The 25749-nt window shown below is 43.5% G+C and overlaps 1 protein-coding gene across 1 annotated transcript in view; it reads left to right on the top strand.

Moving 5' to 3' along the window:
- B4GALNT3 (beta-1,4-N-acetyl-galactosaminyltransferase 3) overlaps positions 1–25749 on the top strand; it is a 140340-nt gene that overhangs the window by 100478 nt on the left and 14113 nt on the right. Inside the window, exons 9-12 of the mRNA XM_063447700.1 lie at positions 6328–6394; positions 19420–19548; positions 21507–21616; positions 22388–22488. Of these exons, the coding sequence (XP_063303770.1) occupies positions 6328–6394; positions 19420–19548; positions 21507–21616; positions 22388–22488 (407 nt within the window). The remainder of the gene's footprint in view (positions 1–6327; positions 6395–19419; positions 19549–21506; positions 21617–22387; positions 22489–25749) is intronic.

Genomic DNA, 25749 nt, shown 5'->3' with positions numbered 1-25749 from the left:
AGCTGAACTCTCTCCATTCAGGATAACCGCCTCTGAGGAGATCTCGGGAACCAGTGTTCTATGTGCCGGAAGCTAAGTAAAACCTCTGTGATAAGCGTTGCATCTCAAAGCTGTTATTTCCTGTCTCTAAAGTCCTTCGATAAAACAAACCCGTTACAGCTAACTTCAACTCATACTTTATATCAGTTAGCTGCATCTGTCTTGCTTCAGTTAAAGCCTATGGAACAGCTATTGTAACTTCTTATCACCTAATTCATTAACACTACTAAGAGACTCTTTCTGATTCAGTGTCTGCTAATTACTACCGTTTACTACTTAAAGCTACAGTGCCTGTAATTGTGGACTTCAGTTATCGTTTACTACTTAAAGCTACAGTGCCTGTAATTGTGGACTTCAGTTATCGTTTACTACTTAAAGCTACAGTGCCTGTAATTGTGGACTTCAGTTATCATTTACTACTTAAAGCTACAGTGCCTGTAATTGTGGACTTCAGTTATCGTTTACTACTTAAAGCTACAGTGCCTGTAATTGTGGACTTCAGTTATCGTTTACTAATTAAAGCTACAGTACCTGTAAATTGGACTTAAAGTCAATACCTTTTACTTTTTATAATAAATATTCAAACTATAAGAAATCTGCAGTTGTGTTCCTTCATAACAAATGTTTAGACGTGACAAACCAGTACCAGAACTACGGGAAGAAAAAAGTTTGGTGAAGACTTGGACGGGTCAGGATCAACATACCACACCATCAGGCAGTATGATGACATGGGCATGAGTTGATTCCAATGGCACTGTGTCACTTGTGTTTCTTGATAATGTGACAGAAGCAGCCAAAGTATTAAGTGATATATTGTCGGTTCAGATTCAGTCAAAGTCAGCAAAGTTGATTCAATGGCGCTTCAATGTAACGATGGACAGTGACCCAAAACATACTGCAAAAGCAACCCAGGAGTTTTTTTTAAAGGCAAATCCATTAAATATTCTGCAATGGCTGAGTCAGTCACCTGATCTCAACCCAACCAATACACAATTAACAACACCAGCCCCCAACCACTTTTCCCAAAAGGTCACACAATTTAACAATTCCATATCATGGTCATACACAATTGCTTCCCTGAAATGATTAGACACACAATCAGATTCTTCTCAAATCGATACATAATTATTGAGCAGTAAGTCTGAAGTCTAAGTTGTCTGTAGGACCTGAGTGGAATCCCCAGTTGCATCCCACTAGTATTCCTTGGGGACAAGAACACAGAGACTGCCGCTGTGTCTTCGACAATGAAAAGAGCTGGAAGAAAAAATGCATACACACAGAAAGAACAGTAGCTCTAACAGAGGGTCGGCAGAATGCCAGATTTTCACAAAACGGCCAGGTGGAAATGACAGGAGGGTGGAAAGAAAGACACTATTGGATGCATAGAAGAATATATATCTACCAGCTGCTTTATTGCCTGGTATAAACTAATTTAATTTAAATAAATTGGCACCCATCCAAACCAAATACACTCTCTAGTTAGTTCAAAACACCAGTGAAGGAGCTTGGATGTGCTAAAATATTGTACAGCCTTAAACTTTCTGCCTCCTAAAGTATAAAGAATAGCAAGGGTGCAATGGTACTCTGACATGCCCGAGAGCACCATTTATGCCTTTGACATGCTAATACTCACTGATAGCAAGGAGTAGGGATGGTTATCCTTGGCTGCCTAGATGTATGTGAAGGACCATAAAATTACTCTAAATTGTAAATAAAATGTTGTCTAAAGACCTTAGACCAGGCCTGCACAATCTGCGGCCCCCCAGATGTTTTGAACAACAACTCCCATGATCCTCTGGCTATCAACTGGGTTGAAATCTCTCCAATGATTCTGTAGCAGAATGGCCCTTTTTTTCCCTTTATTTGTTCGGCTATCCGTACCCCCATTTGTTTACCGAATTACCCTTTGTGTGGTCCCTGAGTTTGGCTATTCTAACAACCGTCTGGCTGTGAACTCCAAAATGGCTCATTAAAAGAGGGTTCTCCTGGGTGGCTGCCATTCTTCTATTCGAATACACGCGTGCAAACAAACAGCAGCCATCTTGTCTCTCGAACGTGGGCAGCAGTACATGGTCGTCAACAGCCTACAACTAATTTCAGCTACTGAACTCCACGAACACCTGGTGAACTATTACTGCTGCCCATTCAACTTCCCGAACCAGTAGGAGAACGGCGTTCGAAAGACCTAAACTACCGACCAAAGGGGAATGTTCGTATGCTAACAGCCAGGGGGAGCTGTCATTGACATTCGTATAAGAACTCCCAAAAGGAGACCGGTCCAAAGCATACAATCTTATGGAACTATTTTTGGGGCTTATCTTTAGTCGAATGGCGTTCCTAACGGATCTGAGTGATATTTGGACAAAGTGGGCACTCAGATCTCTGCTATTCGGTAACTTTCGTGGAGTTCTGTTGTATAAAAATATATAGTATATGGTTTTACAGTATTGTATATTTTCTGTACCTGGGAGATAATATAATTAAAGAGTTGTCCTTGCTCAATTATCTCCCATGTAGAGAGGAGGAGTCTGGGAAATGTTGCTTTGTCCCTTGTCCCCTGGAATGTAATTAAAGAAACCCCTTGCATGGGGAGTTGCATAAAAGCCAGCTGTGGCTCAATAAAAAACAGTTGACTCCCAGAATTGAGTGTCGTCCAGTTACTGGGGGTATTGTGTCTTGGATATTCTATTGCTTCCGCAGCTAAAAGGGATCTACAGCGGAGATATTGATACTAGATTGTGGAGCTCCGCTACAGATTCCTTACTTTTTCTTTGCAGGGACGGCATGTCCTATAGGCCAGCTAGGCGGCCGCCTAGGGCGCTGTTTAAACGAGTGCGACCGCAGGAACTTTACTGCTCTGCTCGTTTGGCTGCCCCTCTATGTTTTAATAATACTAGAAATCGTGCCACCGGCCATGTTACCGGGCACTAGGGACACTTACATGTCTGCTGACTAGCGCCCGGTGTAACACTAGTCTGACGGTATCCACTTCAGCCTGCTCAGCCAGGCCCCCCAGAAGCACTCCCATTGCCGCGAGGGCGCTTCAATTCCTCACTCCCGCCCCTTGCCCTGTTTGTGGGGACAAGTGGGCAGGAGCATAGCAGGGGCAGGGCTGACACGCAGTGAAGGCGGCCAGGCGCAGGGAAGCGGCCAGGAACACGTGACAAGCCGTAAAATATTAAGAAAGGTAAGTGGGTCAATGGGGAATATGTGTTTGTGAAGAATTTGTGTATGTCAGTCTGTATGGGTCAGTGTTTGTCTATATGGGTCAGTGTGTGTCTGTATGGGTCAGTGTTTGTCAGTATAGGTCACTGTGTGTTTGTATGGCTCAGTGTTTGTCTGTATGGGTCAGTGTTTGTCTGTATGGCTCAGTGTTGGTCTGTATGCGTCAGTGTGTGTCTGTATGGGTTAGTGTGTGTCTGCAAGGGTCAGTGTATGTCAGTGTGTCTGTATGTGTGTGCATGAATCAGTGTGTGTCTGCATCGGTCAGTGTCTGTCGGCATGGGTCAGTGTCTGTCGGCATGGGTCAGTGTCTGTCGGCATGGGTCAGCGTGTGTCAGTATGGGTCAGCTTGTATCTGCATGTATCAGTGTGTGTGTCTGCATGTATCAGTGTGTGTCAGTGTATGTGTCTGCATGGCCAGTGTGTGTGCGCGCTTCAGTCACAATTCATCAGTGTGTGTGTTTGTCAGTCTGCATGGGTCAGTGTGTGCATCAATCTGTGTGTGTCAGTCTGCGTGGGTCAGTGCGTGTGCATCAGTCTGCTTGGGTCAGTGTATGTCAGTCTGCATGAGTGGGTGGAGCAAATGGGGTGGCAAAAATCCTTGCACTGGCCCTGTTTCTTTGCATTTATTTATTAATATTTTATTATTTATATAGCACCATCAGATCCCATAGCGCTGTACAATGAGTGGACTAACAGACATGTAATTGTAACCAGACAACTGGACGTACAGGAACAGAGAGGTGGAGGGCCATGTTCAATGAGCTTGCATTCTGGAGGGAGTGGGGTATAGTGACACAAAGGGTAAAAGTAGGGGTACGAAGTAGGTTGTTAGAAAAGTATTCATCGAGGGCTTAGTAGGTAATTTTGACAGTTGCAGGAGAGGAGTCATGGGGAGTGGGGGATTAAAACCTGCTAACAGTTTAATTGATATGCTTTCTTGAAGAAGTGAGATTTCAATGATTTTTTGGAGTGGAGACTGGGTGAAAGTCTTACGGAGAATGGAAGGGAGTTCCACAGAGGAGGTGCAGCCCTGGAAATATCTTGGAGGCGAGCATTAGAAGTGGGAGTACCGACAGAGGATATACGTAGGTGTTTGGCAGAACGTAGGGGCCTTGACGGGACATACTTGTGTATTAGGGAGGATAGGTAGGTTAGGGACTTGTAAGCAAGCACCAAAATTGTAAATTGAGCCCTATATCTAACTGGAAGCCAATTCAGGGACTGACAGAGCGGGGAGGCGTGGGAGGTGCGAGGGGACAGGAAAATGAGCCTTGCCGCCGCATTCATTATAGATTGCAGCGGTGCATTCTGGGAACACGTAAGACCACTGAGAAGGGGATTGCAGTAATCAAGGCGAGCGAGGACAAGAGCATGGACCAGCAACTTAGCTGCATCTGGCGTCAAATAGGGGCGGATGCGCGCTTTGTTTTTGAGATTGAAGCGACAGGATTTGGCAAATGATTGGACATAAGGGGTGAAGGAGAGGTTGGAGTCAAAAAGAACACCCAGGCAGCAAGCCTGCAAGGTTGAGGTGATGGTAGCATCATTGACTTGGAGGGAGACAGACACGGGAGTGGTAACACTTGAGGGAGGAAAGACCAGAATTTCTGTTTTGGACAGGTTGAGTTTAAGGAAGGGAGCTGCTATCCAGTTGGAAATTGCAAAGAGGCAGTCAGAGACACAAGTCAAGATGGGCGGAGAGAGATCAGGAGAGGACAGGTAGATTTGCGTGTCATCTGCATAGAAATGATAATGGAAGCCAAAGGAGCTGATGAGTTTACCAAGAGAGGCGGTATAGATAGAGAACAGTAGGGGACCAAGGATGAAACCTTGGGGGACGCCGACAGAGAGTGGTTGGGGGGAAGAGGCAGAGTCAGAGAAAGAAACACTGAAAGAGCACTGGGAGACGTAGGAGGAGAACCAGGAGAGAGCGGTATCCCTTAAACCAAAATTATGGCGAATGCGGAGAAGCTGTTGATGATCAACAGTGTCAAAAGCAGCAGAAATATCAAGGAAAATTAGGATAGAGTAAAGGCCGCGAGATTTAGCAACAATTAAATTGTTGCATACTTTGGTCACAGCCATTTCGACAGAATGACCAGCGCGGAATCCAGACTGAAGTGGGTCAAGCAGAGAGTTGAATTCGAGAAAGTCAGTCAGTCTGGTGTACACAACTCTCTCGAGGATCTTGGAGGCAAATGACAGTAGCGAGATAGGGCGGTAGTTGGATGGGGAGTTGGGGTCAAGGCTGGGCTTTTTAAGAATTGTGGTTAGAGTTGCATGTTTGAAGGGTGAAGAAAATGTGCCAGAGGAGGGGGAAAGATTGAAAATTTTAGTGAGAGGAGGAGCAAGAGAGGGAGACAAAGTGTGGATAAGATATGAGGGAATAAGATCGAGGGAACAGGTGGTGGGGCAGGAGGACTGGAGCAGAAACATCTTCTGCTGTAACAGGTGCGAATGAGTGTAGAATGGAGGGAGTGGGGTTGGGTGATGTATTGGTAGAGGAAGGAGAGAAATTAGAGATCTCTTCTCTGATTGTAGAGATCTTCTGAGTGAAGTGAGATGCAAAGTTTGTGGCGGACAAGGTGGTAGAAGGAGGGGGAGTGAAAGGGCGAAGAAGTGGGAAATAGGTGTTTGGGTTAATGGGTTTGTGTTTGGGTTTGCTTGGGTTTGTGCTTCTAATTCTATACCCCCAATCTCCACTTTCATTTATATTTATTTATTACTTTTGTTATTAATTTGGATAATATTTAGAATTGCGAATTGATTTAAATTGAATCACAATTTGTCCGAATTTCGGGTGATATGCAATTCATCTATAACTTTCTATAACTCTGAACTGCCATATGACTGAATCATGAAACAATCCAAATGAGGAAAGAACGAGCCATATTGTTTGCTCCGTGATTCAGAATTCCATGTATGGCACAAAAAAAGAGGCTTGTTAGGGGACAGCCACTCTTTATTCACAGATCAAGAGAGAAATAACAATAGAGGTTTTTGTTTTTTTTGCTGTATTGGTTTGTGCATGTTTGACTGTGTCATAATCTCTTACTCTTGCAGTGGCGTCTTGCAGAAGTAGGAGCTCGCTTCACTCTTATAGACTCGCAGTTCCTGTCTCTATACTCAAGTAAGTAGTTTGCAATTACAATAAAGGATTTATTACTATGTAGTATTACTATACAGGCATGATAACCACTACAGCACTCTGCAGAGGTTGTGGTACCTGGATTGCCCTTGCACCCTCACATGGTAAGTACCATTTTCAAATGGGATCTGCTGGGCTCTTGGCACAGCTTCCAGGAGAGAAAAGCTCCTGCACACTATCAGCCAATGAACTAAGTCAGCCAGGGTACCTCAGTATATGGAAATTCTGGCTCTCTTGGAAGACGTGACTGACACCCAGTTTGTTGACAAATATTTTCCAAACAGTTTGACTAAGAACCCTGTAAGCACGCTGTAGTGTTTATGGTGCTGGGATTGTTTCTCTAATGCAATTAACTCAAGATGAAAATCACTCTAAACAGTTAGATAAACCCACAAGCAGACTTGTTGAACCGTGCAGTGCAACATGTTGACTCTTGTCTAACAATATATCCAAAACCTTCACCAGTAACCAGACAATATGCATGGTGACAAAATCAATGGGAAAGTCAGCATTCCTCAGATCACTCTCCAGTTAGGAAGTGACAAGAAAACGCACTCTTGGGAACAAGGATTGGAAACCACGACAGGGCAACGAACTGGGAAACTTAAAGGATTTAAATATCCCTCCTTTGAATGTGATTGGTCAGAGGATGACCTCTGACCCCAGAATGTGTGTGTGCGTCGATGTCGTGGGTGCAGAGCTATCTATGGCCGTGACCGCACGGTCGACGCCATCTTTATTTTGGGCAGGTGGCCAGGAGAACCCGGCGGAGCGGCTCCCGACTCGCCGCTGAGCAGGTAAGCTCAGTTCGACGGCGCAGGGGCTGTGACAGTAATACAGTAAAGTCAAAACGATATGCACTACAATAAGGTTGCACTCACAAGATTTAGAATTAAAAGCGCTTCAAGGGTGCCTCCCCCGATGGGAGGGGTGGAGCTAAACTCTCCTTTCAGGATCTGTAATCACAACTGTCAACAGGAACCAACAAGACTCCAAGTAGTAGGTTACAAGGTAGTTTTATTTGATAAAAAAATTAATAAAATATAGCATGTAGCAATAGGTCCTACTCGTTTCGTCCCAATAAAAGGACTTCCTAAAAGGGCTTCCTCAGGGACCAATAAGTTAAAAACAATCACAACAGTAATGCTACAAAACCCACCCTTGAGTCCCTTTATATAGCTAGTCCCAAAAATGAATTGGTGGTCCAGTAGGCATCCTGCTTCTGCTGTGTTCCATTTGTCAGATTTGAATCCTCCATCACCTGTTCCATGATTCTAGTTGAGCTGCTCTATCTTCACAGCTGTCACTTGCTGTCCAACCGTTGAGGGACGGAAATGCGCTCTATTAGTAACATCCCAAAAGACGGCCATGTGTTCCACTGTAGATCGATGTGGGAGATGAATGAATGGAAGATCGCCCCCTGGTAATCATCTTGGATCCAGGACAGTTTTCTTAAACAAAATCAGCAACCTCATATAACATAATAACGGCTTAATATGTTAAATGAAAAAAATCATTAGCGATCTGAACAACTTATAACGAACCTAATTATGTGATTAATGGTTCTCCAACCTGTATCTAAAAAATGTATTTCGGGAAAATGTTAGAAGTAATTTTATTCGAAAAAAAAGTATATTTTTAGAGTAATAGGTGCTTCGATAGGCTTTCTAAAAAGCCAATAGATTGCTACAAATGGACATAATGGTATTTCATAACTCAAAATGTGCTCCCAAAGTGCATTAATATTATTTTGTTGTACATTTTCAAAAATTCGCCACACAAAATTCTAGTGGATACTTTTGTCAAATGTCCTTTCAGATTTTTATAAAAATAACTCTTATTACTACAATGTCACAGATATTCCCAGCATTTCTAGGTTAAATAATGAACAAATAAACTAGTACATAATAATCACTACCACACATACCCATATTTTAAACAATTATCATATATATTTATAACCACTTATTCTTGTTTACAAAACATAAAATCTCTAATGTAAAAATAAAAAAGTGACATTTAAAAAAAAAATAATAATATGAAATTTGTAAAATGTAAATAGATAATAATAATAGATCAAATTTACATAATACATAATGAAAAACAAAAATAAATAAAAATGAATAAAAAACGTGGAATAAATGTATGAACAAAATTAAATAAATGGATGAAAGAATATGATAATAATAATACAGACATAAAAAAGAAGAAATCCAAAAAAACAGCCTACAAGAAACAAACCAAGTCTATGTCTACATTCAATCCTCTGGGTTTCAGTGTTTGGAGCTTATGAAGCCAGTATGTTTTCTGTTGTGCCAGTCTTTTTAAACTGTCTTTTTAAACTCCACCCTCCAGTGTGGCAACACTTGCTCTATACCCGCAGATTTAAACACGCTAAAAGTGAAAGAGGTGCAGCAGTTGCAATGGACAGGGACCAAATGTGACACCAAAACTTTATTGATATTATTTATATGCTCCAAAATTCACACTTTTAAGGCTCTCTTAGTACGACCAACATATTGCTTTCCGCATGGACACCCAATAACTGACTTGATATCAAAATGCTCCCCAGTGGTGGCACTCACAAAATTGTCCACTCTATCAAACTGAATGGTACAACAGGTCTTACAAGAGTTACACCCCCTGGAGTTCCCAACATGTTCACATTGCCTAGTTGTATCTGTTTTAATGGCATAACTGGGTACCAGAAGATTGTTAAGATTTCACGTTTTTTCTATAAATAAGAGTGGGATGTTTAGGTAACATAGCCCCTAATACTGGATCGTGTAATAAAATTGACCAGTGTTTTTCCAAACCTTTTTTATTTTCCAATGGTCAATGATATATTGCATCATAAATGCATATCTATTTGTATTGTTGGATCTTCTAGTGTTGGATTTATCCATCAAAAGGTTACTCCTATCTCTTTGTGACATCAACCTGATCTCTCTCTCGAGGCTATTTCTCTTATATCCCCTCTCCACCAACTTGTTTTTGATGTGTACTGACTGAGATCTGAAATCTTGGAGGTTGGAACAACGCCGTCTAACACGGGTGAATTGTCCCTTAGCTATTCCCCTAGGCCATGATTGTTGATGGCAACTTGTCCGATGTACATAACTGTTGCTATCAGTCAGTTTAAAGAAGTATTTAGTCCTTACACATCCATTTTCACAGAATAAAGTTATATCCAAGAAGATCATTTCAGTTTTATTCCAGACTGGTGTAAATTTTAAATTATATTGATACTGTTAAGATAAATAACAAACTCCTGAAACAAAGTATGCGACCCCCTTCCAAATAATAATTACACAGGAAAGATTTACCTAATCCACAATAAAGTGGACGAGGTAAAAACTGGAAAAATTTAATCAGTATCCTGAGATAAATGGGATTACAGTCCATTCTGCGTGCATCAATACATACACAAACCACATACAGTATATCTCCAGTGCAAGTGAAATATACTAGCCGTGTAAGGCTACTCCTCTACCTAGTATAGATAATGGATAACCATTGGATTATCCAGACAGGTGCTTAAAATATTAATATACACGCTTTATTAATTAGGCTTATTTGTAGCACTTATGATAACCCTTTGTAGGTAAGAATGTGATTGGTTTCTCTGGAGTTGGAATGAACCAAAGTAGAGCTATTGCTTAAATTATTTCTTGGGTTGGTTCCTGTTGACAGTGGTGACTACGGATCCTGAAAGGAGAGTTTAGCCCCCACTTCCATCGAGGGGAGGCACACTTGAAGCGCTTTTAATTTGAAATGTTATGAGTGCAACCTTATTGTAGTGGATACCGTTTTGGCTTAACTGTATTACACTATGTTCTGTATGTTTGCTTATTTCAAGGTCTCTCAGCCACATACCTATTCTTTTATATAGTTTGACTCTAGTCTAAGCCTTTCTAGTAGAGCTGCTCCGGACTGGTGGCATTGATTTTTTTTTTTAAATATTGACATCTGCCTTTTCAGTTTTGCATGAACTGCAATATTTAGGGGGGGAAGCTTTGATATTAAATAAATCTCCAACTCAGCTTTATATTTGTGAATAAACAACTAAGGCTCAATGATGAAAGTGATACAAATAAATAATATTTTTTTTTACAAAGTTCCCTCTTCAACAGCATATTTATAATGTTTACATGTATATTAATACATTCTGTAAATCATCTCCTCACATTTTCAGGCTTTTATTTAATTATTATTGTTATATAATCTGTCTAGACCAGGGGTTCCCAACCCAGTCCTCAAGTACCCCCTACCAGTCCAGGATTTAGGGATTTAAGCCGAGACCTAGTTAAAAGTTAACTCCAGCATCTGGAATAGTTGAGACAAGCCCTGAATTAATCACCCAAAACGAGTGCAGAGTTAAACTCTATGTCCTTGACAAAGGTGTCAGTGATTGATATAGCAATAGCATCAGAATTATGAATTGACTTTTTTTCAATGTACAACACTCAACGATCTTGGTGTGGTCCTATTCATGTGATTCATATGATGTTTGGCATATAGATAGCAGCTGCTAGAGAAAGAGATGTGACACATATTACTGCAGCCTCCATCAGTATGACCTACACAGCATGATGGAACATTTTTAGAAATCTGTGCATGCCTAACAGATGCAGACACTGTATCCTGTGAGTCAGTTGTCATCATGTGTGATTATTTTTTGTGTACTGTCTCATCTCCATTTGGTCAGCCCAGTGCTTGGCTTGTTAAATATCTGTACCTTCTCCTCTTATTACTCATCCTCCACAATGCCTATGTTTTTTGTTTGTTTTTTTATTGTTTTTTAATATCTAATCTTTATTGAAGATTGGAATTTGTGCTTTTTTTTCAAGAAGGTAAGTGTACAGACTCTGAAATTAAGCATTTCAACAACAGAGAGAGAAAGCATTATTGTACATATCAACACATTGCTAATGTAGCACCAAGATATTGCTGTAACAGTGTTGCACTACCGTTGCCTCAGAGCTGCAATATATGCATATTCTGTGAAGATCTCTCTTGTGAGTTAACCTTGTCATGTGTCAACTGAGAGATAAGAAAGCCAAGGATAGATAATGCCTTCCTGCTCCCAGTATGAAAATACCAAATAACTTTCTGCTCTCAATGACCTCAATTTATTAGTCAGATTAATAGTTTTTGCCAATTATCAGCATTTTCATATTCAGTTGCTGTATACACAGATTAGCAACAACATTAAAGGAACACTATAGACACCCAGACCACTTCATCTCATTGAAGTGTTTTGGGTGCAGTGTCCCTGTCCACCTTAGCGCTGCAATGCCAAACTTTGCAGTTTTAGTAAAACCACAATTTTTACATTGCAGTGCTAAGACTGCATCTAGTGTGGGAGTCTGGTAACTCTATGAAACAATGTTGGATGTCCTCACGCTTTGCATGATGAGATCCAGGTTCAATAACCCTATCAGAAACCATTGATTCAATGCTTTAATATGGAGACGTCCCAATGCATGCGAGTTGCATGCCCATTAGGTCCCCTCATCGACTAACGTCGGCGGAGGAAGACCTGGCACCGAGGGACCTCAGCTCTGGAATCGGGTAGGTGAATAACATTGTTTTTTTTTTTTTAAAAAAAAAGGAGTTGGGGTGTGTGATTTGGCTGCAAATTGAACAAGATGTGTGAGTGAGGAGCTCCGCAACTCTGACCCTTTTAGCCCAAAATAACAACAGCATGCTTTTTTATCTGATCACCAGCACTTTTTGTGTGTTCACTAGGTGGGGGAGGTAGATGGGAATATAGGAGACTGATGTGTATATCAGATTAGAGCAACTTTGCGCTTTACAGAGTATATGGCCGTGATGTTTTAGTCTAGTAACTCTTCAAACAGCAGTAACAGCCTGAACATCTGTAATCATCACGATTGATACGTTTCTTAAGGCTACGCTACAGAAATTTTGGAGAGACTACAAGTTCTTAATTACTGTACAAGCTTTCCATTTATTGGAAAGTTATATACTATAGAACATAAGGCATTTGGGGCAATCAACCCCCTATAGACAGCTCATCTTAGGCACTCTGATTAAGCTCAGTACTTAGAGGTAATAGCAATACACTACATAAGACTTGTTAAGCCTGGATAATATAATTGATACTCTGTCTACGACTTTAATGTCTAACTGTATCAATTCTCAATCCTATAACTGATTAAGTTAACACCTCTATTCATAAGAGATACTATCTTTCTTTATTCCATTTAAGGTCTCTTAGTCTTCTTTACAAGCAGTGGATATTGTCTATCTCTTACACAGACTACATGGATACTTAAAGAAACCCTTGGCTATATGGTTTCAAGTATTGAACTGTGTACGTCTTAATTGCTCACTCCTATCCCATTTGTATATATTACTACCTCCCCCATTTATAATTTATTAGATGTGTTAGTATTATTTATAAGTTTCCTTTACTTTTCTGGGGAATTTATACCCTACAATAAAGGTGTTTTTATTTTGTCCTTAAAGGGTAGACTCATAGAATCTTTCCTGGTGCCCCTGAGCTCATCTGGGCTTGGGACCTGTGGCGAAACCGACCTCGCCACGTGTCCTTGGAGGGGGCTGCTTGCCCGCCTCTTGCCTTTGGACTATGGACCAGACTTTATGTGAATGTGTTAACCCAGATAGCTATGCCATGGAGCCCATTCGTGTAGTTAAAGACTTCGGCTCCATGGAAAGTGAACTGTGTGCGTAGGATCTGCTCGCTATTCGGTAGTTTTGTGCGCGCAGATCCCAGCTATCTGGGGATAGGTGAAATGTCTGTGTATGTGTAAAAGGTGAATTTATGTATTTTAAAGTGTTTTACTGTCTTTGTGTCCCCATGTGCTCAATGGAGTCTGTCTCTGTGCTGGGAGGTAATTGGATTACTTCTCCAATTATCTCCAGGGCAGAAGGGAGGAAGCCAGGGTGCATTGTGGGGATGTTTTTACTTTTACTGTTTGCTGTTTTACTGTTTGATTAAAATACTGCCAGCCAGGGGGAACAAAAGATACTTTACTAACTTTTGAACCCCTGGTCTGATCCATGCCATTTTTTAATATGTTGTTCCCCTGAATGGATTGATTGTGGATATGTAATTTTGTGTGAATGTGATGTATGGTTTTGAAGTTATAAATATGGTGTAAAAAGTATATTTTAAACTGTATGAATAATGGGATTATGTGTCACACTAAGGGGAGGGGATGTGTGGGAGGTAACATCTATGTCATTGGTTATTTTATGCCTCCCCCTGGGTGTGGCCTGTAAGTGTACAATTGTAATAAAAGCCAGGCTGGATGTGCCAGTCCTCAGTTCCTGCTTAACCCTCAAAGCGATGTGTCATCTCGTTCTTTGGGGGAATTGGATTGTATGCTGACTGCCAGGAGTGTAAGCGGATTGTATGCTTTTTTTTTTTTTTTTTTGTCAATCATTTTTTATTGATGTACAGAATCGCATGGGGTACAGAAAGAAGATTGGGATACAGTACAGATTATACATAGCAGGTGTAGTCTAGTACATTGCATATCAACCCCAGTCTCTCATAGCTCATATAATGCAATAAACACTTGGAACTAAAACGCAGTAATATGTCTTAATATTGAGTTCGGCCGATCTCTCGGTTGAGGGATCATTTAGCTGCTCGTTAACCTACGTTCTTTTTTTTTTCTTTTATGTTCTCCTATGTTAGTGTCTTTCCTTCCCCTCTCCTCCCATTCCTACCTCTCTCCCCTCCCCTTCCTTCCCCTCCCGTTTCCACTCTCCCTCCCAGCTCCCTCTTCCTCCATTCCTCCCCTCCGTAGAAAGTGCCATCCCTGTGGAGTAATGCGTTCATGCGTGGTAGTGACCGAAGCCGCGTGTGCAGGGGTAGATTTTGCGTTCAGGTGATTAGTGAGCAGCTTGTGTGTAGGATTAGTGTTCTTCCCCGTGATCCTCCCCCCCTCCTCTTCTCCCTTTCTGGGGGAGGGGGGGGGAGGGGATGCTGTTCCTCCGTCTGGTCTGGCAAGAGTGTACCCATGATGAGAGGTCGCGCCACAGGTGAGGAGCGTTGTCAGGTGTATGTGGGTGACGGCTGGGACGTGTCAAGGCCGTCTCCTGGTGCGTGTTACTACGGGGCTATGTGCGTGTTAGGTCCGAGGCGACTACCCGATAAGTTACTGTTGCCTGTCCCAGTCGTCCATCCCGAGTGTCTCCATCGGGTGTACCCTGTCCCCATTGTACGGATCTCATTTTCACGTCTGCTCAAGTCATGAGCTCCCCTCTCGCTCCATATCTCCGTCTCGGCTCCACCGGGCCCCTATCCCTCCAATCGTGGGGGGGGGGGGGGGGCTGGGAAGCAGGGTTGGTGAGTGGGGCCACAGAGAAAAAAAAAAAGAAGGGGGGGAATTAAAAAGAAAGAAAGAAAAAGAGGAAAAAGAGGAAGAAAAATCCGGTATCTCCCTAGGTCTTGACGTCTAGGGAGAGGTATTAGCAGTAGAAAGAGGGAAGTGCTCATGCCATTGTACAGAACACTGGTGAGACCTCACTTGGAGTACTGTACACAGTACTGGAGACCCTATCTTCAGAAGGATATTGATACCTTAGAGAGAGTTCAAAGAAGGGCTACTAAACTGGTTCATGGATTGCAGGATAAAACTTACCAGGAAAGGTTAAAGGATCTTAACATGTATAGCTTGGAGGAAAGACGAGACAGGGGGGATATGATAGAAACATTTAAATACATAAAGGGAATCAACACAGTAAAGGAGGAGACTATATTTAAAAGAAGAAAAACTACCACAACAAGAGGACATAGTCTTAAATTAGAGGGACAAAGGTTTAAAAATAATATCAGGAAGTATTACTTTACTGAGAGGGTAGTGGATGCATGGAATAGCCTTCCAGCTGAAGTGGTAGAGGTTAACACAGTAAAGGAGTTTAAGCATGCGTGGGATAGGCATAAGGCTATCCTAACTATAAGATAAGGCCAGGGACTAATGAAAGTATTTAGAAAACTGGGCAGACTAGATGGGCCGAATGGTTCTTATCTGCCGTCACATTCTATGTTTCTATGTTTCTATGTTTCTATGTTTCTATGTCTAGGCGGTAGCCGTCCCTGCGGCCATGTTCTGCATCTGGGCCATGAAGGTACACCAGGGGAACCACGTGATGGCGCATTTGTCTCCTGTTCCGTGTAGCGATGCCGTAAGGGATTCCATACTATATATATCCTCTACCCTGGTCATCCACTGTTCCACTGTCGGCGGCTCCGTCGAGTGCCATTTAAGTGGGATGAGAGACTTGGCTGCATTAAGCAGATGTTTGGTGAGGGAGCGTTTATAGGTGGCAATGGGGCGTGTGGTGTGGTGGAGTAACATTGGCAGAGGCTGGAACGGGAGTTCCGGACCTGCTATGTTCGTGATTTTGGAGTGGATTTGTTTCCAGTACTGCTGAATTTTGGGACATGACCACCAGATGTGGATGTCTGTCCCTCCTTCGGTTCCACATCGCCAGCAGGTGTCTGGGAGCTCGCTATTCATGTGGTGTAGTCTTGCAGGGGTCCTGTACCAGTTGACCATAATTTTATAATTAAGCTCCTGGAGTTTTGAGCATACTGTGCCTTGGTGTGGGAGGACATGAATCTTCTCCCACTGTTGGTCCGTTATCGACTGTTCCGTGGCTCGCTCCCAGTGTGACATGTATTTCGGTGGCGCCCGTGGTGCGGTCGTGATCATCATGGTGTAGAGGAGGGTGATCCCCTTCAGCGGTCTATCTCTGGCTGCGCACATATGTTCGAAAGCGGTGAGCTCTCTGTGAAACAGGTGTTTGCCTGTCGTGGCCTGGTAGTAATGTTGTATCTGGAGGTATCGGAATCTGTCCATTAATGAGGTGGTGCCTTCCGGTCCCAGCTCCCTGAGTGGCTTCAGTCCTGTCGCGGAGCATAGGTGCCTCATGTAAGTCCAGTCCATGCCCCCGAGACCCGTCACGTCTGCTGGTCGCAGGCCGTCAGCGATTTCCGGGTTATGGGTGATAGCCGTCAGGGGGCCCGACGTCGTGGTAAGCCTGTCTGTCAGTCGGGTGGTGATCCATATCTGCATCGTGGCCCGAATAAACGGGTTTCGGGTCGTGGTGAGGCATTTTAGAGGGTATCTCGTCCACACCGCGGACGGTAGTTTATGGTTCGTTTGGTCGTCTTCTAGTTTCCGCCAAATTTTGTCCGATGTTGGGACGTGCCAGTCCACCAGACGTAGTAGATGGGTTGCTCTATAGTAGTGTATTATGGATGGGAGACCCAGTCCCCCCATTCGTTTGGGTAGGGACAGGAGCGTCCCGCTAACCCTGGGCCTACTCGTTTTCCATACAAATCATATTATATCGGTGTTGAGCGTCCGAAAGAAGGCTCTGGGTATCATGATCGGGATCACTTGAAATAGATAGAGGAGTCTCGGGAGCAGGTTTAACTTCAGTGCATTGATTCTCCCGAACCAGGAGATACATAGGCTACCCCAGGTCGTCATATCTTTTTGCAGTGTGCGGAGGATAGGTATGAAATTTTCTTGATAAAGGCGAGTCGTGTCTCTGGTGAGCCAGATCCCTAAATATTTGATCTTGTCCGCGCACCATCTAAAGGGGTACTGCGTTTGAATGTGGGATGTGTCCGAGGTGGGTAGATGGAGTGGGCATGCTTCTGATTTATCAGTATTGAGCTTTAGATTGGACAGGGTTCCATACTCTCGGAACCTAGCGAGGAGGTTCGGGAGTGAGACGAGTGGATTGGCCAGGAAAAAGAGGAGGTCATCCGCGTAGGCCGCCACCCTCTGTTCCATGCCATGGCAGTTGAGGCCCGTCTCTCCCCCATCCCGTCTGACCGGCCTCAGGAAGGGTTCCAGGGAGAGGGCAAACAGGAGGGGGGATAGAGGACACCCCTGCCTCGTGCCATTGCGGATGTTGAACGGTTGTGATAAGGCGCCGTTGATGCGCAAACGGGCAGTGGGAGTTGTATAGAGGGAGGCAATCCAAGTTAACATGTGCGGTCCGAATCCCACCGCACGGAGTGTCGCCAGCATGAATCGCCAGTCCACCCGATCAAACGCCTTTTCGCCAGTCCACCCGATCAAACGCCCACCACTAGCTTCAATCATGCGGTGAGGTCGTGGAGGCACCGGTCAGAGTCACTGTTTACTCCTCCGCCCCCGCCGGTCCTCCCCAGCGGCGCGGCGGCAACATGCGGCTCAGGCTGGTGGCGGAAGGCTGTAGACCCACATCTTCGCCTCTTCTGTGGCCCACTGGTTCCTCCAGGAGCCAGTTGCGGATCCGTGTGTGCGGCAGGTGGAGTGCACGGAGAAATCGTGCGGCGTCATCCGGCATCTTAATCGTGTGCCACGTAGTTCCCTGACGGGCTTGGAGACTGAAGGGGAATCCCCACTTATATGGGATTCCCTTGTCGCGGAGGGCCATGGTGATAGGCCGCAAAGCCCTTCTGGCATCCAGTGTGAGGCCGGATAGATCTTGAAAGAGCGCCAGCTCGGCCCCCCGGAACTTGATGGTTGTCAGCGTCCTAGCTGCCTGCATGATCTGCTCCTTCAGTGGGAAGGATTGGAGGCAGCACACCACATCCCTGGGCCTGCCGTCCGGCCTGGCCTGCCCCAGTGCTCGATGGGCCCGGTCGAGGTTGATGTTGGATGGTGCATCCGGGCCTAGGATCTGGCGAAAGACTTGTACCAGGGAGTCCGCCAGGGGTTCGGTGTCCGGTTCTTGCAGGCCCCGGATCCTGATATTATGTCTTCTGCTCCGGTTCTCCAAGTCTTCGACCTGGCGCCTTAGGGTGAGTAGCATGTTGCCTTGACGGGTGGCCGCTGTCTCTGCCGCTCGGTGTTGCTGGCAGCTGAGCCGTGCCTCCGCTTCAACCGCTTCTACTCTTGTTTCCAGCGCGGTGAGGTCTGAGCGGAGGCCCTGTAGGTCCTCCCGGACAGCCTCTCGTATTTCCCTCACGAGTGCCCCAGTGTCTGCCTTGGTCAGCATGTTGCTCCCGATTCGGGAGAGTTCCGCCCTGATAGAATGGAGGGCATCGTCTGGTCCACAGTCCAGAATGGAGTCTCCTCCGCTCGTTGCACTGGGCGAGACTGCCGCCATGATGTCCGATGGCGCGCTGTTTCGGGATCCCGCTGGGGTGCTGATAAAGTCGTCCAGCGTGCCCGTGCATCTCCTCGGTGAGCCCGGTATTGTGCTCCCAGCTCCATTGTGCTTCTTTGTCCGCACCATCTTTGTTAAATGAGGGTGTAGTGCTAATTATGGCGGTTCAGACCTAGGAGCTCGCCTAGTGTGCGACCGTCTCCATGAACAGTTAGGCCACACCCCCCGGATTGTATGCTTTTCCTGTTCAGCTATTCCAGGGTTCGTGTGTTTCCAGTTCGGGAGTTGGAAGATTTGTACAGTTTGCAGTCCTGGAGATTGGTGCTTGCAGCAGCTGCTGGTCTAGGAAAAAGGGGATTATCGCCTAAACGGATTTTATCCCCTTTTGAGCAAAACGGTCCGTTACAGGACCACCTTCAGTTCTTACATTTGTTATATACCCAAGTGTTATCCCCTACTTAAGATTCTGTGGACACACTATAGATCCTGTTTATTGGGAGTCTTACTACTTTACAATTAATCAGTGTATAGTCCTTTCAATTACTACTGTTCTTATAAATCGCATTAATAACTTTTCCTACTGCACCCTTACTCTTTGTATAGTTTAATATATCTACTAATGCTCCATGTAGCCTTTTTGCAAAAGTCGCTACTAGGTGTATAAAATCCCTTCCAGGATCTTCATATAAGATGTGAGGCTAGGAATGCATCAACACTTTAAATAATTTACTTTTTGCAAGCATTTTTTGTCTTCCCTGTGTCTGTTGCAGTTTTTCTTTCTCATCATGAAATCCTTCTCTTTATGTCTGACACGCTATATCACAGTAAATGTATGTGTACTTTGTTATCTTTATAGTAGCTTTAAATCTCCATTCTGACTCTTCTCCTCTTAGATGACTCTCAGGTTCCCTTAGGAAACACATCCCTAATACCACTGACAGAAGCAAGTCATCCCACTATATGCACCGAGCCCCACCAAGCTGACATGCTGAAACCTGACCCAAGGGATGACTTCTATAAAGGTGAGAAGGATTCTAGCTAACAAAGAATTTCCCCCAATATTTTCATCAGGAACCTTGTGAATAGTGATATCAGTCCATTCTATGGCACTAAAACTAAACTAAAGGTTGTCACAAAACATCTCATAATCTTGTGAGTTTAAGATAATTTTGGTCTCCATAATATCAGATCTTTGCTTTATATTAGCTGCATTCAAAGCACGATATAAATCAATATCGAAGATTCAAGAATACATTTAAATAGTTATTATAGCTGGCTTAATACTTTGATACATTGACAGCTGGCAAACATGACTGGAGCCCTTCTCAGTATATGTGCTCATGGACACCAAGAGATACTGTGTGCAGAAGCTGGCCAATGGGGGAAAAGGGGTAAACAGAGCTAGGTTAAGGAAGAAAGCATTGCAGAGGAGGTGATATATTGAGACTGAATAATTCAGATGGCTTTATGTTTAGGCTTCTAATCCAAAGGAAAGATAGATATCAGGTGTATTGAATAACAAATATTTGGGACTGGCAGCTACATACATACACACACAAGCGTCTAAAAATGAGTGGTAGCTCAAAAAAGTAAAAAAGTATGTGCGCTCAGAAATAAAAATATCAAAAAAAGAAACTATTGTATATACTGTGATTTAGCACTTATACAAAAAATAGATATATTTATTTAAAAATCAAACAAAACATTGAATCAAATAAAAAGTCACAATGTGTGCATGAATCCACTTTAGTGAACAATGTATCAATCAATTTTCTCTATATAATATGTAACACAATACAAAGTATAATGCAGACGCTAATCTGTCAACTAACTCTGTGTAGAGAGTACAAAGTATCACATACGGTATCAGAAGCAGCTGCCAAAAAAAAAAAAAAAACACAAATAAAAAACTAATATATAAAGAATATATATAATGGGACTAAAATGCATAAATAATAATGAAAAGTACCTGCCTCGGTGTGGGCCCCCCACCGAGGTAATAGAGGAAAAAAAAACCCGAGAAAAAAGGAAAGGGTATTGAAGAGGATTCTATGCCGCCGGTATCCGATTCACTTCAAAAAGGGGGTCCGTCGAGGAACGGTGAGATGCACCGCGGTCGGGATCTTCGAAAAAGACCGCGGTGAACGCTGTAACAGACCACTCACACAGGCACCTGGTAAGTCACTTGTAATATGACTATATATAAATATACCGCGGTCGGTATCTTCTCAAAAGACCGCGGTATGATTGAAATGGAGCAGCCTTGAATATAAAGCCGTCAGTTCCCGGCTTCTAATCCAAAGGAACAAAGTAGTCTACAGGTGCTAACGTTAGGAAATTGTAGAAAAGGGACTCAGTATTTTTTCTAAATTTTAACTAAAATATAAGTATTGGCTGGTACATCTCTAGTTTTATACTCCAGTATCAACAGTATTATAGATATTGTGTTTCACAGAATAATTAATACTTACCCCATAAACACCACTCATTATATCACTAATCCATGTTTTGAATATAATTGGCCCCATATGAATTACCACACCACCTGGCTGCTTTTCTTTCTTTTGAATGTACACTTATTGTTTATTACTGTACTAATCCAGTTTATAAAACTGACCACATTATTTAATGTTTTATTTTATTACTGTATCAAATTTGCATATGAAACTGGCAACGTAATCTAATATTAAAGTTAACTATTATTTATCGTACTGCAAATTAGCAATCAGCAAACTATTATTAAGGATTTAGTTGTCTTGTGGAAATGCAGACCTGGTTGTTGTTTTTTTTCTATACACCTCCTAGTGGTCACATGTGAAATTGCAAGTAAAAAAAAACCCTTGTAGAAGGCTTCTCTTGTTTTACAACCCCTACCTCTGAAAAAAAACATTTAATATAGAAAGCAATGGTGTGTGTTTAAATAGATTTTATTTGTAAAGTGTCCTACTTCTGCTGTCACCTATTCCTCTCTGTGTTTCAGTTCCATTTTTAGCTATGAAACGACTGCGCAGTGTCTTACCTTCTTGCCCCTACAACCCCAGCTACCTGGTGTCAGGATACCCATTACAGCGCTACCAGGGACTGCAGTTTGTAAGTAACTGTTTGCAAAGAGGAAAGTCCACAAAGTTAGGAAAAAATATGATTAATTGGGTTTGATTGTGAGCTAGTTTGGGTAGGCAGACAATGTAAAGAGCAGCAGGGAATGCTAGCAGAATGCTTGGTTGTGTAGGGAGAGGTATTAGCAGTAGAAAGAGCTCATGCCATTGTACGGAACATTGGTGAGACCTCACTTGGAGTATTGTACGCAGTACTGGAGACCATATCTCCAGAAGGATATTGATACTTTAGAGAGAGTTCAGAGAAAGGCTACTAACTGGGTTCATGGATTGCAGGATAAAACTTTCCAGGAAAGGTTAAAGGAACTTAACATGTATAGCTTGGAGGAAAGACGAGACAGGGGGGATATGATAGAAACATTTAAATGCATAAAGGAAATCAATACAGTATAGGATGAGACTATATTTAAAAGAAGAAATAATAACCTCAACAAGAGGACATAGTCTTAAATAAGAGGGGCAAAGGTTTAAAAATATTAGGAAGTATTACTTTACTGAGAGGGTAGTGGATGCATGGAATAACCTTCCAGCTGAAGTGGTAGAGGTTAATACAGTGGAGTTTAAGCATGCGTGGGATAGGCATAAGGCTATCCTAACTCTAAGATAAGGCCAGGGACTAATGAAAGTATTTAGAAAATGGGGCAGACTAGATGGCCCGAATGGTTCTTATCTGCTGTCACATTCTATGTTGCTATCTTTGCTCTCAGAAATACATTTGAAGTATATTTGTTTCTCTGTATGACAGGTTCACTTGGCATATGTGTACCCCAATGATTACACTCGTCTGAGTCACATGGAGAAAGAAAACCATTGTATCTATCAAGAGCCTTCAAAATACATCAACAAGTATGTGCTGGTAAACAAGACACTGTCAATGTTATATGCAAAATGTGTATGAGACTTTTATTGTTATTCACAAAAGTGAGAATTCAAAGAGACATTTAAAATGTAGGTTGAAGCTGGTGAACTGGAAAAAATATCTAAGTATTTAATTTGGCTTCTCTGGCCTTCACTTTGAATATTTGCTTTAGTAAATAACCCAGTTAGTGATTATAGCATATCTCAGACTGTTTTTTTAGCAGAATTCAGGTTGTGCATTATAGGTTTCTAATGGTATGCAAGGATTTAGGTTGTGTGTACTACGATCCAGGATGTGTTAAGTAAGATATGGGATGAATATCATAGTATTTAGGGTAAATATTTCAAGATTTATCTTGTGTATAGAATGATTCAGCAATACATGGTTTGGTAGAATTCAGGTTGTATATAGTAGGGTTTGGAGTATATATAGTGGGCTGTAAATAGTAGAGGTCAGGTTGTGTGTGTTAGCAGTCAGGTTGTGTATAATAGGATTAAATTTCATGCATAACAATGCTGAGGCCCTGTGATTAAGCTTTTCATTGCTGAGCCAAGGGCCTTGCTAGGCCAAAAAACAACTAGAGTTTGAGCCTAAAAATAATTTGGTGAACCGTTCTAAAGCGATACCCTTTCCCCTCTACAAATCCTCCCTTGCCTTTCTTAAACTTATTAACATGCCTCTTGAAACACTGACAGTAACTTACAGACATAAACAGACACAGACACACACACAAACACAGACAAATATATGCAGACAGATGCAGGTAAACAGACACACACATGCTCAGTAAGTCACAGACATGTACATGTACTACATCTGACTGCTAATTTGGGGTCAAGAAGGATTTTTTCCTAGTTTGCTGCAAAATTGGAAGCGCTTCAGACTGGGTTGTTTGCCTTCTTTTGGATCAACAGCAAAAACATATGTGAGGAAGGCTGAACTTGATAGACGCAAGTCTCTTTTCAGCTATGTAACTATGTAACTATGTACACACAGGCTTAGACATGCACAGTAAGGCAGAACCGGGCTCAGACAAACACACACTACCAAAGACCAGCACAGACAGGTAAACACAGGCTCAGAGAGGTATACAAAGATAATCTCACACAGACATACATAAACCCATAAAGTGGATAACCCTGGGGCCTTGTACCTTGGATGTTGGTTATCCAATTGCAGCAGGTGAGGGAAAATCAGGTTTTCAGCCACTGTTTCAGCAGGTCGGGTGGCTGCAAGTCTTCAGTAGGCAGGGAGAGCACACAGGCACTGTGCCGCCAGCAGGGCCAGATTAAGAGCCCTGTGGGCCTGGTGCTGACAATTATGATGGGGCCTAATAACAGAGTCTTATCGACCAAAAACACTAAAACAGTCATGCCTCTCAAGCATCATGTATCTGATGGAGATGGTGTTGGAGGGAAACTCAAAGGATGCAGCTATAAGAAAACACATACTCTATGCTAATCTCTTAATCTAATTTATGCTTTCATCTTTCAAGTAAATCCATACCTCCTAACAGCAGTGTCCAGTGAAGCAGGAAGTCAATGGGCTGGGTAAAAGTGTGGGCCACTGACGCAAATCACATGACCAGAACTGCCAAAAGGGGCGAACATGCCCAAAAAGTCCAGCCTGGCATCAGTGTCCCTATGTATCACAGTGTCAGTGTCCCCATTTGTCCCAGTGTCCCCATGTCTCAGTGTATCCCATGTCACTAGGATACTAGTGGACACATGACATGGGGACACTGAGAGACCCGGGGCACTGAGACACTTGGGGACACTGGGAGACATGGGGGCACTGAGACACTTGGAGACACTGGGAGACATGGGGGCACTTGTGGATACAGACATGGGGGCACTTGCTGATACAGACATGGGAACACTGGGAGAAATGTGGTCACATACACTAGGGACACAGGCACTGGGAGACATGGGGACACAGACATTTTGGGAAACTAAGACACTAGGGACACTGGGAGACATGGGGACACTAGGGACACTGGCTGGGAGGCATGGGGGCACAGTCACTTGGGGACACTGGCTGGGAGGCATGGGGCACAGACACTTGGGGACACTGGAAGACATGGGGCACTTGTGGATATAGACATGGGGTCACTGAGACATTTGGGGACACTGGGAGACATGGGGACACTAGGGACACAGATACATGGGGACACAGACACTGGGAGACATGGGGACACAGAGACACTAGGGACACTGGCTGGGAGACATAGGGACACTGGGAGACATAGGGACACATACACTGGCTGAGAGACATGGGGACACTGGGAGCCTAGGGGACACTGGGAGCCAAGGGGACAATGTGAGCCTAGGTGACACTGAGACACTAGGGATACTGGCTGGGAGACATGGGGACTCTGGGAGACACTGTGTCCCTAGTGTCTCTGTGTCCCAATGTGTCTCCCTATGTCTCAGCGTCCCCATGTGTCTCAGCGTCCCCATGTCTCCCAGTGTCCCCATGTTTCTCAGTGTCCCCACGTCTCCCAGTGTCCCCTTGTGTCTCAGTGCCCCCCATGTGTCCCCTAGTGTCTCAGTGTCCCCATGTCTCTCTGCTGCCTTTCCCCCCATTCTTTACATACCTGAGCTGTAGTCTGTCTCTGCAGGCTGGGAGCTGCTGTCTGGACTCTCTGTGCTGTGTAGCTGCTTCCCCGCGGATCAGTGAGTAGAGAGAGGCAGGGAGGAAGATGCTGTAACTTCCTATCCATGCCCCTCTCCATGCACAGTGATCTCTACTGGCAGGTGCTGCTATTGCAGAGTGATCTCCGTTTATACAGAGAAAAATTTTTGCATTTATATTGCCGGTATTACTGCAATACCGTCACGGCCAGGCAGCCTCAAATACCAGCTGTGCCTTAAAATACCAGTCAGATGGCAAACCTAAGAGTAGTGTGTAAAAAAAAAAAAAAAGTTGTTTATTTTTTGTTTTGTTTTTTTAAATGGGCCTATTCCATGGGCCTGGGCCTGGAGCTGCAGCTCCATCAGCCCCTATGTTAATCCGGCCCTGGCCGCCAGCCATGTGTGTCTTTATTAAGCAGCTCTCCAGTATACTGGTGCAGACAGGGAGGGCAGGGCAGAGTAATAGACAAAAAAAGTGTGGCTATAGGGTCCAACATTAGGTCCCCCCACCTCAGCGATGCCCCTGGTCTGAGCAATGTCAGAAAACTACACCACACCCATTAGCTGACTATATAAAAATATATATTAAAACCTACATATATAACAGTGTTGTTT

The sequence above is a fragment of the Pelobates fuscus genome, chromosome 3 (assembly GCF_036172605.1).
Source record: "Pelobates fuscus isolate aPelFus1 chromosome 3, aPelFus1.pri, whole genome shotgun sequence".
NCBI lineage: Eukaryota > Metazoa > Chordata > Amphibia > Anura > Pelobatidae > Pelobates > Pelobates fuscus.
The sequence above is the reverse complement of the archived record's forward strand: the minus strand, read 5'-3'. Positions and strand labels throughout refer to the sequence as shown.